The sequence below is a fragment of the Drosophila ficusphila genome, unplaced genomic scaffold, assembly GCF_018152265.1.
Source record: "Drosophila ficusphila isolate 14025-0441.05 unplaced genomic scaffold, ASM1815226v1 contig_286, whole genome shotgun sequence".
In the NCBI taxonomy this organism is placed as follows: Eukaryota; Metazoa; Arthropoda; class Insecta; order Diptera; family Drosophilidae; genus Drosophila; species Drosophila ficusphila.
Genome location: NW_025064189.1, coordinates 3,347,033 through 3,363,696, shown reverse-complemented (window position 1 = coordinate 3,363,696; position 16,664 = coordinate 3,347,033). Strand labels below are relative to the sequence as shown.

Here is a 16,664-nt window from a genome sequence, read left to right as displayed (position 1 = left end):
GTCGGGCCTAGATGCATAAATTACGTGCGCTCTCCAACTGAAATTCAATTGGCGATATTAATTTTGTATCGGTTCGGAGGGCGCACGGCATTCGTGATTAGTTGTAACTTATTATTTATACAAATACTCCTGCATAAACATGGAAAGATAAGCCGCTTTAAGATTAATTTGCCTTATTCGCTACAAACTCTTTTTGGTTGCCGAACTCCTCGGTTGCAGGCTGCTCGGCCTGCAGGATAATGCAGCAGCTCCTTTTACACCCTTGGCTCCACTCTTCATTTTTGACTTGCAGCTTCCGAAAAACTCCACTTCATCTTCTATGCTCAATGTGCTGTGCTTAATTAACGAACGAATAAAAACAAGGCGAACGCTGCAAAAGAATGAGTTCGCACTAAAAGCAACGAACCCGCACAAAATCCTTCGAGGATGCTATGAATCTCGCGCTTATGCTTCAATTTGGTTTTGGCCTCTCTAATCGCTTACTGTATTTCCACACCGAAAAAAATTCATCAAAGGGTTTTGGTTTATTTTGCAAGAAAGCAACTTTAGCTGTTTAAAAAGTAATTTTGCTGGAAGTTAAAATAATTATCAAAATTGAGAAAATTTGAAAAAAAAGGCAAATAACGTAAAATAAAAAAACCACTTTCATTTTGAGGTTTTAAAATAACATTTATTGATAAAGATGAAAGAAAATATAAATCAGTTTCATATATTGTTTTTTTTTAACTTGATTAAAGTTCTAATAATATTAAAAAATAAAAATAAATATTTTATTTGATGAAATCCTAGTTACGATTCAAAAAGTTTACAACTTTGGTCAGTGAAAAAATTCAATTTAAATTACTTAGCGACCCTGAACATTTTTTTCGGTGTATAATAAACCCTTTCGCTTGTGTGAGTGCCTGATTGCCTGTGTGTGCGTGTGAGTGACAGAACGCTTAAACATAATCTTATTGCAGAGCAAAGTGAATTAAACCACAAAAATAAAGCAAACAAATTAAGGAGAAACGAACCGAAACTAAATGGATAAGAAACTTAAAGCTTCGCAGTATTTGCTAATGTAGTTGAGAATGAATGTTTTTTGCTAGCAAGCGGTCATCGGCACTCAGCCATGCTGCACATTTTGTTACCGCATGCCGACTGTACATAGTACATAGTAGAAATGCAATTTTTAGTTTTTAGTTTTTGGTTTTGCCCGATATGCCAGCTGCATGCGCGTAGTGCTGTGACAAATGAATTTTAATTTCCATTTATTTATGATTTGCTTGCTCTCCACTTTCGTTTCGTTATCCCCTCGGTTCTTAAGCTCTCATTTTAATTCGTTTTTGCGTTTTCCTCCTCCTTTTTCCAACACACAGATTGCTCCGTTAAGCTTTTTCCACCCGATTTCACCAGCCAGTTCTGTTGGGGGTGGGCAATTATATTTATTTTCATTTGTTTTTTTTTTTTTTGCCCCGGCTCGAGAGCTTGACGTACACAGTTTTCAAAATTTCATTTATTTGTTTTGCCAATGCTCCATTTTCCCAGGCTGAAGCTGCTGTTGTTGTGTGCAAAGATTTTTTCCGTACTCGAATTAGAAACGCTGCTCGCCAAAACCCCAAAAACCCCCGAAAACCGCTTTTTACTATGCAAAAAATAATCCTTGAAAAAAATGCCATAATAACCAGAAATCGTTTTAATTAATACTAGGCCCTGGGCCAGCTGTTAATTTCATTTAAAGCTATATAATTTGCTCCCTGTCTGGGTTTAATTTTTAATTAATATTTTTTTATTTCGTTAGTGCTGCACAAACAAAGGCTGGCAATTAATTGCAGCTGCTAAGTAAACAGTTTTTAATTTATTGATAACGCCAATCCCACCCATCGGATCGGGCGATATACTATATATATTGGGGAGGTTTTTATTGAAATCCAATTTATTTGTTCGCTTTTTTCGTGTTTCGTTAGCTGCGTGTCCAACTATAAAACTCACACTCCGTTCACATTTGTGTTGCGCATTCTATAATTTCTATGCAAATATATTTTCCATTTCGCTTCTGGCATGCCTTTGTTATTTAATTTATGCGCCGAATATACAAGAACATATTAAGCCTTTTTTGCGACTCTTTTTTTTCCGAACAAAACCAATAACGAACAGCGAGGCACAGAGCGTGGGCGAATCAAAGAAAACACACAAAAGAGAAAGCGATCGATTTGAATAAATGAAAGAGAACTAAAATAAAATCCTTGCACACCAACAAAAAAATCACCATCATTTATTTTCCTCCACGGACTTTCCTAAACGATTTTCCTTAAACAAAAAACAAAAAAACCAAAAGAAAGAAAACCAAAACAAAAATCATAAAAGATTTAACATTAGTTTTTGTTCCATTTTTGACTAAGTTGCATATGAAATTCTTTTTGTATTTGATTTTGAAGCAAAACCACCCAAAAGCAAATCTATCCTTTTGTATATTAGTTGAAAAGTTCCTACTATATTGCTACCCATATTCAACCAGTTTTTACATTTGTGCTAGGCACAATGAAAATCTTAAGATCGTAAACAGCAAAATTCTTTTATGCCGTTTTTTACTTTGCCAGAAATCTTCACTTTTCCTCTCTGTCTCTGTCTCTCTATCTCGCTATCTCTCTCTATATCTCTAAGAACCATTACTTTTACTGTATGTCTTAGCAGTTTTAATTTCGAGTCATTCGTTCTGCGTCCCCAGTAGATTTCTGACTTTGCTAACTATCTCTTCCCATCACCCATACGCCCCGTAGTGCCGCCGCGCTGGATTGTCGAGCCCGTGGACGCGAATGTCGAGCGCAACCGCCACATCATGCTGCACTGCCAGGCGCAGGGCGTCCCCACACCCAGCATAGTGTGGAAGAAGGCTACAGGTAAGATTTAGAAAATAATACCTTAAAAGCTAAAAACCCCAAATAATCTTCAAAATCAGTAAAGGAAACTGTCACTCTGTATTATGTTCAAGTATTTATAATAAGCTTTTAACTTTTGACTTAAGATTTTTTACATTTTCTAAGACTAACAGAATTGTGGTACATGTTTTGTAGATGTCAAATATTCTATCGGAAAAGGCATTTATAAAAAACAAAAGAAAAAGTTTTTCATTGAATTTTTAATTTTATAAGAACCAATATTTTTAATTGCTAAATATTTTAAAAGCAAAATTTGTATTTAAGTACATTTATAACTGCATTACACCTTTAGTAACAAATATAAAATTTTTTTATATATTTTTTATGAAAAGCAAATTAAAGAAAATAAAAAATTAATCAAGTTTCTTCGCCAATTTTTCATATCTTTTAAAAGAAGAAGTATTTTTTCTTTAAGAAATATTGTACATTTTTTATGATATAAAACTTTTATTCAAATAAGAGTTCTTAAGTCGGTATAGCCTAGCCTAAATAAACTGGCCAAGCATTCACCTTGAATGAACAAATTTAGTACTTAAACGGTAGTCATCTCCACCGGATTAACCTTCTTTTCCCACGTGATTTGCAGGCAGCAAGTCGGGCGAGTACGAGGAGGTGCGGGAGCGGCCCTTCACCAAGCTCCTGGGCAATGGGTCGCTGCTGCTGCAGCACGTGAAGGAGGATCGCGAGGGCTTCTATCTGTGCCAGGCCAACAATGGCATCGGCACCGGCATCGGAAAAGTCATCCAGCTGAAAGTGAACTGTGAGTAGAGTAATTTTCGGGGGAAGAGATTGGAGGTAGAAGAAGCTGCTGCTGCTGCTGCTGCTGCTGCTTCGGCAATTTGGTTAATTGCAAGGCAGAAGCCCCCTGGAGGAATAGCTGGCGTAATTAAAATGGGCGAAAATGCTCGCCATTTGCCATTTTGCAGCCTCGCCGTACTTTTCCTCGAGTTCGCGACCGGTGATGGTGAAAAAGGGCGACACGGCACTTTTGCAATGCTCCGTCAGCGGGGACAAGCCGATTAACGTTGTTTGGTTGCGCTCGGGCAAGAACACGCTGAATCCATCAACCAATTACAAGTGAGTGCTCTCATCCGAGGATTCCGTGGGTGGCGGCAATCGAAAGTAATCCCTGCGCGTTCGCTTTCGCAGGATCTCCGTGAAACAGGAGGCCACTCCGGATGGCGTATCCGCTGAGTTACAAATCCGTACAGTGGATGCCAGCGATAGTGGTCCCTACTTCTGCAAGGCCATGAATCTCTATGGCAACGATCAGCAGATGGTGCAGTTGCAAGTACAGGAACCCCCCGTTGCCACCAAGTGTCCTTGAGGCAGCCATGATTAGCAGCAGATCGGTGAACCTCAAGTGGCAGCCAAAGTCCCTGGGAACTGGTGATGTCACTAGGTATCTGGTGGAGTTCCGTGAAGCAGATCGTACGTATAAAAATATAATCTAGTTAAAGAGCTTAAATAGTTTCCACTTAAGGTTCTCTACCACCAGCTTTGTTCGTGGAGCAGTGGCAGCAAATCGAGGTCAAGGATCCCCCGCACTTTAATTGCATGATCGAGAATCTAAAGCCTGCCACGCGTTATGCCTTCCGGGTGATTGCTGAGGGATCCGCTGGACGAAGTGCACCCAGCCAGGAGCTCATAGTTCGCACGGAGCCACAGAGACCCGCAGGACCTCCTTTGAGTCTCTCGGCGAGACCTTTATCCTCCACCGAGTTGCTCATCAGTTGGGTGGCTCCTCTTCCGGAATTGCGACATGGGGATATCCAAGGCTATAATGTCGGCTATAAGTTGTCGGGTTCGGCAAATACTGCTTACAATTTCACTTCCGTTTCCGGCGATGGCGATGGTGGAAATGGAGAACTGCTGCTCAGCGGATTGGCCAAGTTTGCCAGGTACACTGTTGTGGTGCAGGCCTTCAACCAAGTGGGTCCAGGTCCTCTCTCGGAACCCACCGCCGCTCAGACAATGGAAGATGGTAAGAACTTTAAGATATCTCCAGGAATTTCTTCAAACTCATGATTTACTGATAAAATTATTGCTTAAAAATAGTCAAAGAAACCAAGCTAAGATTTGTAAGATTTTAGAGCTACATTTACCAACAAAAAGAAAAAGAGATTTTTACCCATTTTTAATCAGTTAAATAGAATTTAAGTTTACATTTTTAAAGATGATTTTTAAACAACGATAAATGCTTTTCGGGATCTCACATATTTAAAAGCTTTAAATTACACCCTTTGAAACAACAAACCCTACTAATAAACACACATATTGTCTCCCCACCAGTTCCCAGTCGCCCGCCGGAGGATGTTCGCTGTGCGGCTTTATCCTCCCAATCACTGCAGGTGTCCTGGCAACCACCGCCAATCTACCACACGAATGGCCTGCTCCAGGGATATAAGCTGATATTCGAGCCCATCATCGACGACATTCAGCCCAGCAAGGACGAAGTGGAGTCCCGAAAGACGACGGCACTCACGATGGTGCTGACAGGGCTGCGAAAGTACACCAACTACAGCATTCAGGTTTTGGCCCACACGCGAATGGGCGATGGTGTGGTATCCAAACCACTGTTTTGCCACAGCGAAGAGGATGTGCCAGAGGCACCAGCTGATATAAAAGTTGTATCCAGCTCTTCCCAATCCCTGTACATTTCCTGGCTGCCTCCCACCGAACCGAATGGCGTGATCACCAAGTACAGTCTGTACACGCGAGTGGTGAACGGTCGCGAGGAGCTGAACAACGAGAAGCGCAGTCTGCCATCGCAACAGGCTTACTACGAAGCGAAGGGTCTGCATCCGCACATGGAGTACCAGTTTTGGGTGACGGCCAGTACCCGAGTGGGTGAAGGCAAAAGCTCCAGGGTTTCCTCACAAATCACCACGAATCGCGTGCCAGCCAGGATTATATCCTTTGGAGGTCCTGTGGTGAGACCCTGGAGATCCACTGTAACATTACCCTGCACTGCGGTGGGAAAACCCAAGCGGGAGTGGTTCAAATCGGATGTGGCACTGCGACAAGGTGGTTTACACAACTCCCAAATGCTGGATAGTGGTGATCTAATCATCTCCAGCTTACAACTGGCGGATGGAGGCAACTACAGTTGCCAGGTGGATAATGGCATTGGAACCGATCGACTGACCCACACTCTGGTGGTGCAAGTGCCACCAACTGCCCCCGTTTTGTATGTAACCAGTGCCACATCGAGCAGCATCCTGATGCACTGGAAGTGCGGCTTCACGGGCAATGCACCCATCACCGGTTACACTTTGTTCTACCGGCGGGCCAATGGCAATACGGATGAGATGCAGTTGTCCCGTCATGCCACCAGTCACGAGTTGAAGGGTCTGGTGTGCGGCAGCACGTACCAGATCCACCTGAGTGCCCAGAACAAGGTGGGCACCTCGCCCACCAGCACCATGTTGCACGTACGCACCCAGGGTCAGTCACCCGGACATCCCGCCTCCACTGCCCTGTTGGCACCCAACTCCACCTCCCTGCTGGTGCGACTGCACTCCTGGCCGGACAACGGGTGTCCCCTGCTCTACTTCGTCCTGCAGTACCGCGCCGTCACCGAGGATCGGGATGCGGAGTGGGTCCTGGGTGAGTTTCCATTACAATGACCTTTGCAGTGATTGCGGCTAAAGGAAATATTGCGAAGGAAATTACTGCTAAATCATTTCTTTTATAAAACAATTGGAATTAAAGTTAGCTCTCTCTAGGATTTTTTTCCTATTTATTTTTACATAAACAAAGTTTAAACTATGCCAGGAAATATTCTTGCAGGCCTAAAAACCTTTAAATGCTTGGGATACTCTTTTTGAATAACTAATCACCCATATATCAATTTATAAATATTAAATGCAAAAGCATAAAAAGGAAATATAAATATACTAAATGATTTAATTTTGCCGTAAAATATATTTAAATGTGAATGAATAAACCGTGCTTTATTTGCTGAAATTGATTAATAAAATCGTTAACTTAATATTATCTTAATATTATCTCAAACTTTCCTTGATAGTATCCAATGCCCTGAAACCCCAGCGAAGGATAGTGGTGAACAACCTGCAACCTTCGACGCTCTACCAACTTCGCATGGAGGCGCACAATGTGGCTGGAATCTCGCAGGCGGAGTTCTCGTTCGTGACCTTGACCAAGGACGGAGATCCACCACCGCCGGAAATCGTGCATCGTGGTCATCGCGGCCCAACCATAATATTCGCCAATATGAACCTGCTCATTCCATCCATCGCAGCGGTTTCCGGAATGATCTGCACCATCATCATGGTCATCGTTTGCTACCGACACAGTAAGTATAGCTATAGAAGCCAGATTAAGTGCAGTGATCCAGTTATTAACTCAGTGCTAAAAATGCACAACCGCTCGCAGAGCAAGCCAACCACATCCAGAAGGAGTCCCTCGAGAATCGGGCCAACTCGGAGGCTGCCCAGCGGGAGCGATATTATGCCACCATCCACAAGGTGTCCATGCAGAACAACGATAAGATTCCAGGTAAGTGTTTGGTTCACAGGGATGTCACAGAAATCTTGGGAAATAACCGATCAAACAGAACGCGAAATTTTAAAGAGGAATTACCAGAATTGTTGATTAAATTGATACTAATAATATGAAAAAGAAAATTCATTTCGAATAAGAAAAGAAGCTAGGCCAACAAATAAATAATCGTATTATGCAGTTTCTTTGAGAAATAAACTACAAAATTTTAGGGGTATGAAACTTCGAAATCGAGTTCAAATTATAAAAGTTATGGACCCTTTTTTTTTGGTTATTTCGAAAGGGGTTGCATCATAAAAGATCAAAAGAATCCTCCAAAAAAATAATAAAATTAACTAAAGATGCAGTTCGTTAGAGAATTAATATACAAACTTTAAAAGGGAAATGCCACTTCAAAATATAATTAAAATTAGAAATGTTGTTAGACTTAGTAATGTAAATTGGTACATTTTTGTACATTTTTTAATTGGAAAGTTCATTAAAAAAATGATGAAAAAATAATATCATAGAACAATACTTTTAATAATCATGCTCCAAGTGCATGCCAGTTTTGACAATCGCCCGTGGCGAAACTCGTTGAGATTTCTGTGATATCTGTGACACCCCGTGAAGCGCCGAGCATTGTGCACTCGATCAGCACCACTCACCGGCCGGAGGACTTTTCGCAGAAACCTCGGAGGACATCTCGCCGTACGCCACCTTCCAATTATCGGAGGCTGGGGGCAACATGTCGCAGCCTCATCACGGCGGTCCTGCTAATACGCTGCTCCACTCGTTCATGTACCACGAGCGAGCTCTGGCCGAGGGCTGCTCCTCGCCACCACCAGCCGCGGTACTGAACCCACCAACAACAACAACAACCACCACCACCCATCACCACCACCACCAACGTCCACTAAAGACAATTCATAATTATTATCAGACCTCACCGTTCCATAATATCGTGCGTTTGTTTATTCATTTCTTTGATTTAGCTCTCTCTCTCTCTCTCTATCTTTCTCTATATATATATATATTATATATGATTCCATTGATCTGAGTGTGGTTATGCCACAGTCAATTAGTGTTTTCCTAAGTGTACTACGTGCTTTTTATGTTGTTCTCTGCTCGTGTATTGGTTTTGCCCGTTCAGTTCAGTTCACTTAATTGCAATGCCAATGTAAACCATAAGAAAGGGTCTAAACCCCCGGACTCATGTCACCTGCCAATCTTGAGTTACCCTCCATCTTTTGTTTCGAGAAGCGTTCCATCCCCGGCGCTTTTGTAGTCGCTAGCTGCCATCTAGTTTAATGGATTCCATCCAGATCCAGACTAACTAAATCCGGTTTGTTCCATGTGCAGTCGAAGAACCGGAGGCGCCACTCGAGGAAGACGGAGCCGGAGAGCGAGGAGTCGGAGTCGGACCAGGACCAGCTCACCTCCAGTCGCACCGAGTCCTCCAACCAGCACGAGGGCAAGATCAAGCACAGTGAGTCCAAGTCAAGGGAATGTTTGTGTTACTTTTGGATGCATTTGAACGGAAGTGGTCTACTATAAGACCCTTTTTCAGATCATCAATATATGATTAAGTATTTTTATGCATTTTGTTTTGCAGTGAAAGCTCTTACAGGAGTTATTTTGTTTAAAAAAACGTTTAGATTAACCATTATATTTGTTCTATACAATATTGTGTAAATGATTTTTTTTTTAAATTTTAATTGTAATGATTTTAATTCATTATTTTAAAGTTCAGCGCGTTCTCGTCTTCTTCTTCAATCATTGAGTGCATTCGTTGTGTATCGACAATCGAGTTCACAATGAAATCGATATCTGTTGTCTTATCGATGCATAATATAAAGTACCCACTAAAATACAATGCATAACATAACAGTATGTTCACATTTAATACTTTTTAGTATATATTCACATTGTTTGTTTTTTAAATCATTTCAAAACCATTTACTTTAAATGAAATTATCTTTTTATTATATTAAGTTTATTTCTCAAGCCATTCGAAAACCAAATAATTCTTATTTGGGAATTTTTTCAATAATGCTTATAATGATAACTACTCTTAGAGGCCCCCACAAAATCTGATTTTATGCCACTCTAAATCCAATTAATATTTTAAAAATAATCATAAAAGAGCTTTCACTGCCATTTTTTTAGTTCTCAGTTGCCCGGCTTAATGGTTAAGTATTCCGCCAGCTGAACTCTCTTTTTGTGTTGCTTTGTTCTTGCAGACTCTAGACTAATACAACACTTTCCAAACCACAATATCTCGATAACATATCTGTAGTAGGCCAAACTGACACAGCACCAAAAACTCTACACCAACCACCAAGATCAGGCCAACAAAACTAAGACTAAGCCACCCAATTTGTAACTTGTAATTTGTTGTTTCTATCTTGTAATAGTGCTAAGTTAGCGATAAGTTTTTTTGACCTTTTTGTTTCCCCCAAAAGCCAAAAAGAACTCTCTATCAGCCCGCTCTTTGTTTTTCTGTTCTTTTCTTCCCTGTTTAACAAAACATCTCCGCCTGCGCTGCGATCCATCATTGATTGATTGATTGATCCGATCCGATTGGTTGCATTCGATGTGCCAGGCATCATCTACCATGGAGCACAATCGAGCACCTCCTCCGATCTGTCACCAATGTCCGAACAGAAATCATTGCCCCGCCGCGGTCGCTCCAGGTATCATCATCAGCAATATCAGTTTTCCACCAATACCACACCGCGCCACCACAACAGCAACAAAATGAACAACAACACAAGCAGCAACACGAACACAACAGCCACCAATACGACAACAGCCACACCATCGACATCGAGCAATTCGAACAAAATTCTATCGCCGCGCGGCGGAAATCTCAAATCCATATCGAGCACATTTAAATCGCAAGACTCCATACAGTGCCACATACCCACATTGGTCAAGTCGCCATCGATCAGTACACAGCAGCAGAAACAGTTTCACAAGCAGCAGTTGCAGAATAGTAGCAATCCCAATTCGCACAGTAGCTCCAACAATCCGGCCAATAATAGTATGAATATGAATAGTAGTTTGAAGCAACAGCAGCCCCTGCTGATCACGCCCAAGCTCCATCAGTTGGAGGCCTCGAATGGTGGTCCGCCGGAGCTGATGGGGCTGGACGGGATCGGTTCTAGCCCGTTGGTAGCCTGCATGCCGCCCTCCTCACAATTCCGACCCATACCCCACAAGTCCATAATGCCCGCGCATGAGCCACCGCACCACCACCAAAGCCACCAAAACCACCAGCCACCGCAGAATCAGAATCTGAATCCAAATCCGAATCAGCAGCAGCAGCATCCTGGCACGCTGCTCAACCCCTCGACGGCCATGCTCTCCTCGAAGTTTTTCACAGCGCCAACGCTGCCCAAATAGGATTCGGCCAACGGGGGGGGTGAATACGTTGGTGGTGCCATGGAGGCCATGGACGGTTTCGGCTACGACAGCGGCGAGATCTCCTGCACCTACATGGACCCGATAGATCAGACATGAGACCTGGCCTACGGTGAGGTGTGTGGTCCCCCCGAGGGGGCCCGTTAAGCTCGCTTCTTACCATTTGGTAGCTCAGCTGGGGGAAAGGGATTCCAAAGTTTTTAACTATTAAAAAAAAAAATTCTTCACATTTTAAATGAAATAACTGTTAAAATATCAAAGAACAATGAAACCTTTAAAGGAATTCATTTAGTAGCACACATAGAAATCTCTGAGCTACAAAATTGCCCTAAAAAGTAGGCAATGAAATAATTTAAACATTTTGAATTATGGGAAGCACACTTTTAGGCGCACTTTTATGAGGTTTAACTCAATTAAGAGGTTGATTTGAAAACAATTGGAACACTTGTTCAATTTTAGTTTAGATATCCCCAACCAAACTCAGCTGATAAACCAGGTCGTGAGGAGTGCGCCCACCCACGCACACCCAACCACACAACCAGACTAGAACTACACCACTAGGTCTTAAACCGAATGAATGCTTGAATGCTGTGGTTGCAATCAGATAAAAAAACCAAACCAAACCAACTCTGGACCCTTTCTTGTACTTGCACCCCCGCCACCCCCCCAACGATTGCCACCCACCACCCTCCCGACCCCTCTCAAAAAAAAAAAAAAATGCAAAACACGCATCCAGAGCCGGCATCCTGCGCACGCTGCATCCTCTCCAGCTGCAGGCCGAGTGCACCGCCGGAGCCTTCCATCGCACCGAGGACGGCGGACTGGGCGAAAGGATCGAGCTGGCCGAGGTTGAGGTCGATGTGGATACGATTAAGAAGCTGAAGCTGGGTCAGAGGTCATCGTTGTGGTCCCGACCCTCGTCCACCACCTCGCAGCTGCAGCAGGAGCACCACCAACAGCAGCAACAGCAGCAGCAGCAGCAACACAAGCAACACCACCAGCAGCAACACCAACAGCAGCAGCAACAACAACAACAGCAGCAGCAACAACAACAACAACAACAACAGCAACCACACAGCAAACGAGCGCATTCAAAGTCACCGCAGCCACAACAACAACAACCACTGCAACAGCAACGCCAACAACAACATTCACCCGCTCCTGGCCAGAAATTGCTTAGCGAGAAATCGGATTACTCGATATCCGTCTGAGACATTGGTAAGATCTGATCGCAAGATCAGCAGATAGGATGATCAGGCCAGGCCCCCGATAGCCACGAAAACTTTAGCACCAGCATTCGGGCCGTTTTTGTACATTTTTATAATGCATTTGTTACCAAAACCTCAACCTCAACCACCAAGCCCCATGAACCTCTAACCCCAAAACTTTTCGGAAGACCCCTGAACCCAGTAATCACCTACCCCCCCAAAAAGCTAAAAAAGAAACAACAACACTCAGATAAACTTTCGGACAATCAGTATCAAAATTTTTGCACCAACCATCCAAAAACCAAGCATACCGAATCAAAAAACACACACTTCCCATTTAAAAACTCCTGCCCGTATTTATAGAGCCAAGTCATACCTACAATTAAGTATTAACGATTGTGCATGCTATGATCCCACGTAAATGTGAATGAATATGGCATGTGTCCAAAGCAAAAAAGAACCCAGGTCAGTTGTCGAACTTCCAGAAATGTTGTATGTACATATACTAAACGTAGATTCTTAAGTATCCGTATCGACTAATGCGTATATCACTCGAAACTGTAACTCAACTACTAACTGCAAACTATCGCAAACTATCGTATCGTATCGAATCGAAATCGAAACTCGAAACTCGAACTGTTTTTCATCGTATGTAGAAAGGATGATCTTCTAAGTGTGGGTGTCTCAAATATATATAGATGAGTGTTTGGCCTATAGCAACTACTCCTAAAGTAGTCCTATAAGTTTTTGGGTTTTTTGTAGTGCACCAGGGCGATGAAACGAGGAATTTAATCTTGAAATTTCAACTAAAACCAAAAACTCAGATATATGCTGTGTACAAATTTATATGAATGTATATTTATATGTGTCCGTGTGCGTGTCTACGTTATGAGGCAGTCGTGTGTGCGCTCATGTATATAGGATATATATACCGAGATATATACAATCGAATCGAAGAATACTCATCTAGTTGTTAGCGAACCGAATCCACGTACGATTACATGTAGAGTATTGAGTATATTTTGTAAATAATCAAAAGCGAAACCCTCAAAGGACTGACAATGATGCGATGAACGCATGACTCCGCTGAGAAAACTCACAGATATATAATAGTAAAGCAAGTAAGCCACAATGAAATGTTAACTAAATGTATTCGATATAGCCGATGTACACACACTCACACTCGAATATGTCGCCAGCTGAATTTGAATTCAAAGCAGTCAGTATTCATAGATAATATGACATCGCATATGATATCGCAGTAACCACGCATTAGAGTTTCCATTACAATAAACAAAAAAAAAACCGTCATTCGAGTCGAGTTGTAGATAAATGTTTTTAAAAAGCGAATTAAGCGAAGGAGCGAAGGAAGCGAAGCCTGTAGGAGAATCAAATACAAGTCGTAATCAAATTTCGAATTATTACAAAACACTCAATCAAGCAGCAGCAACAAGAAACGAAAGCCAAGTTAGGAGCAGACAAACAAACTACAAATTAACATAACTCTTAGTTCGTATCGAATAATCCAAGTAATACGAGTACATAGCTGTATTTTAACTAGCCTACAAAAGCATAAGGAAAAACCAACCCATTAAACAGTCAAATAATGAAAGTGAGGAGGAGCAAAAGGGGGTCGAATCGAACCCATTTCGGAAACCATGTGCCAAAATTTGTTTTTAGACAAAGCTCTCTTAAATTACGAGTATACAATAAATAACGCAAGCCACGAAAAGCGAGTAAATAGCAGCCATGAAATATGAACATACAAATTAGAGCCACAGAATTCACGAATTAAAGTCGCAGATTAAGGTGTTCACTTGGGGGAATTTATTGGGCCCAAGCCCAAAGCATACTTATTTCGAGTTTCATTTAAAAATATAAATTAAAAAACGTAAATTCACGAGAAAGCAGCACTCTTTGTTTATATAGCAATTGCGACGGATAAAACGCCGCGGCGATTTTAGTCGGTTTTTATATGCATTTATTTGTACGAAGCAATGAAATGGTTTATTACATTCAACATCGAATTTTACGAATTTATTAAAACAACAGCAAGTTGCGACTGCAAGGGGCAACCTCACAGCAAAGTCTACAAATCAAAAGAAGAAATTAACTTAATAGATCACAATCAAAACGAGATGAAAACCAAGTAATTATACGAGAGGAGGAAACAATTTTTATGTTTAACATATAATTAGCACAACAACTACAAAATAAAAACTATTAATGTAAAAACAAACGGCATTTAAAAAATATAAGAAATATTTAAAAATAACAACGGGTGTGTTTTTACTTCTGCTTTGGGAAAAAGGTAAGAAAATAATTGTGGAATATTTCTTTTACATTTCTATTTGAAACAATTGAAATTATAACTATTTCACATTTTGCTGAAATGGGTGTTGGGTTTTAACTATACATTAAATATAAAAAAGATATGCATATAACAATATTAATATTATTATTATAATTTCCTTTTGTACTTTTTTAAAATACAATATTTACCTTAGAAACTTTACACACTTTCAAAATTCTAAAAAGGTGGAGTTTGGTTTAATATTTTACAATATTGTGAAACAAGTTGATTGAGGAATCATACCCTTTCACCGTTCCCCCTTGAAAAGAAATAAAACTCATTTTATATTTTTCATATGTTTTAAACTTTTTTTGGATTTTTATTTATGCGCACACTTAGAAGATATAATAGATATTGGATAATACTGAATGAAGCCGGGTACTCACACTGCAATCCTAACGGGCAGAGCTAGGGGAAGTGCTCGGGATCGTCGGGAATCGGTGTAGGACCTGGAACGAGAACGCCCATGGGAACGACCGCGGGAGTGACCGCGGGAACGACCACGGGACCTGGAGCGATCCCGCTTGCGATCCTCCCGAACGTGTCTCCTCCTGGGCATTGGCTCCTCCTTCTCGGCGAGAATCAGCTCACAGTCACTGTGGCCGGAACTGGAATCGGAAGATGAGCTAGAGTGATGACCATGTCTGTGTCCTCGGTGGTGCCTTTTACCTCCTTTGGAGCTGTGGTGTTTGGTTTTCGACTCCTTGGAGGGAGACTCTTGAGATTCCTGTTGCTGCTTCTGGATTTGCCGCATCACATCGTCCAGCATTTTCTGCGCCATGTTGGCCTTCCGGATGAGCTTCTCCAGCGATGGGGTGGCCATGTCCTCCACTTCCACCGGCGTGGCACGTGGCAATTGGCCGCTGCAACCTTGACATGCCTCGGGCACCGCAATTGCCGCAGTTTGCTCACGTGCCGCGTTATCTGATTGCGACATTTTTGCACTAGTTTACACCTGACTCGATAAGAAATTCACTTAACACCTTGTTTCTCTGATTTACTTTTGCCGCTGAACTGGATTTAACTGCTGTAACTGCAAATGTTGCTGCTGGTACTGTTGATGTTGCTGCGGGAACTGTTGATGTTGCTGCGGGAACTGCTGATGTTGCTGCTGGTACTGTTGATAATATTGCTGCTGCTGCTTCACTTGAATAATCAAATTTGACTGGCTTCTCTGGCGTTCAGCTGCTCAGCTTTTATAGGCAACTTTGGCGCCAAGCTTATCGCGAATTTTGTATTGTAAACATTTGCGTTTGTTTATCAGACACACACATACACAAACGAACGGCAAAGGTGACATCACCCTACTATTTTTAGTCAAATCGCTTCAATGGAATTGGTAAATGGGGGCTACTGATCACCTGTTTTAAAGGTTACATAACTAAAAGCCAAACATAACCTCAAATATTTAAATATCATAAAATATGTTAAGTTTTTCAAACATTTTCGTGTTTAAGTTAAGAAACGAATTATTTTTCAATCTAAATATTAATACATAAACAAAATTAAATTTTTTAAAATATTATATTTTGTACAACGAATTGAATGAGTCATCACACAAATCTTTCATGAAGTTGTGAAATTAAACCAGTCATGTTATACATATATTATGTAACATAATTTCACATAAAAATATAACCTCAAATTTTACTTAATATTAGATTGAAACATTTGTTAGGTAATCTGGCTATTTTTAGCCTTATCGCTTCTGTGGAATTTCGCAAATGTTGCTATACATCATGTGTTTTTAAAATTTCATTGTCTAACGTAACCTCAAATATTTCATTTTCATATGAAATTTATTTTTTAAAACAATTAAGTCGTGATGAAATAAAATTTGCAATCCTTGGCTTACAGTTTTTTTTGCAAACCGTTTCTTACAAATTGCAATTTCACATAAAAATCTCCCATTAAATTTTAATTTTACTTAATTGCGCAAAATATTTTCACACTTACAAATACATACTCGTGCAAATATATAATCTAATAAGCTTTTGAACAAATTAAAAAAATTAAATTCATTCTTTTTAAATTAGTGCTAAAAATAAAAAGTATCCAAAACGAAATATAAATAGTTTGGTCTTTTAATTATTATTTAAATTTAACGGTTGATTTTACGTATGTAAAATAACGTATACGACTTTGTATAAGTCAAGGTTGCATCAGCTTATAATGATTTTTGAGATAAATACAATCGGTTTTTGAGAAGTACCCGCCAACAATTCTTTGATTTAATAATCAGTTTTCTTAATGTTT

General features: G+C 40.8%; 3 protein-coding genes across 4 annotated transcripts in view; 2 read left to right on the top strand and 1 right to left on the bottom strand.

Moving 5' to 3' along the window:
- The window catches only part of LOC108089496 (Down syndrome cell adhesion molecule-like protein Dscam2), a 34,649-nt gene extending 23,107 nt beyond the window's left edge, over positions 1-11,542 (top strand). The window contains 12 exon segments of the mRNA XM_043207689.1: positions 2,760-2,879; positions 3,505-3,678; positions 3,845-3,995; positions 4,068-4,218; positions 4,220-4,349; positions 4,417-4,902; positions 5,211-6,527; positions 6,949-7,236; positions 7,317-7,439; positions 8,111-8,385; positions 8,784-8,910; positions 10,027-11,542. Of these exon segments, the coding sequence (XP_043063624.1) occupies positions 2,760-2,879; positions 3,505-3,678; positions 3,845-3,995; positions 4,068-4,218; positions 4,220-4,349; positions 4,417-4,902; positions 5,211-6,527; positions 6,949-7,236; positions 7,317-7,439; positions 8,111-8,385; positions 8,784-8,910; positions 10,027-10,829 (4,145 nt within the window). The 3' untranslated portion in view covers positions 10,830-11,542.
- Positions 11,456-14,315, top strand: LOC122319880 (putative uncharacterized protein DDB_G0271606; the record flags this gene model as incomplete). The annotated part of the gene is made up of 1 exon (XM_043207690.1): positions 11,456-14,315. A coding segment is annotated over one exon (603 nt), but the record flags the coding sequence as incomplete, so codon positions are not given.
- Positions 14,316-14,693: 378 nt separating this feature from the next.
- LOC108089328 (RNA-binding motif protein, X-linked 2) lies at positions 14,694-15,545 on the bottom strand. Of its 2 annotated transcripts, XM_017187506.2 has the most exons (2): positions 15,078-15,545; positions 14,883-15,016 (listed from the first exon to the last, which is right to left on the bottom strand). In XM_017187506.2, the coding sequence occupies exons 1-2, from the start codon at positions 15,343-15,345 to the stop codon at positions 14,991-14,993; spliced, it is 294 nt and encodes a 97-aa protein (XP_017042995.1). In that variant the 5' UTR covers positions 15,346-15,545; the 3' UTR covers positions 14,883-14,990. The 2 variants fall into 2 exon arrangements, with proteins under 2 accessions (XP_017042994.1, XP_017042995.1); XM_017187505.1 differs by having other exon boundaries at positions 14,694-15,545.
- Positions 15,546-16,664: the final 1,119 nt, after the last annotated feature.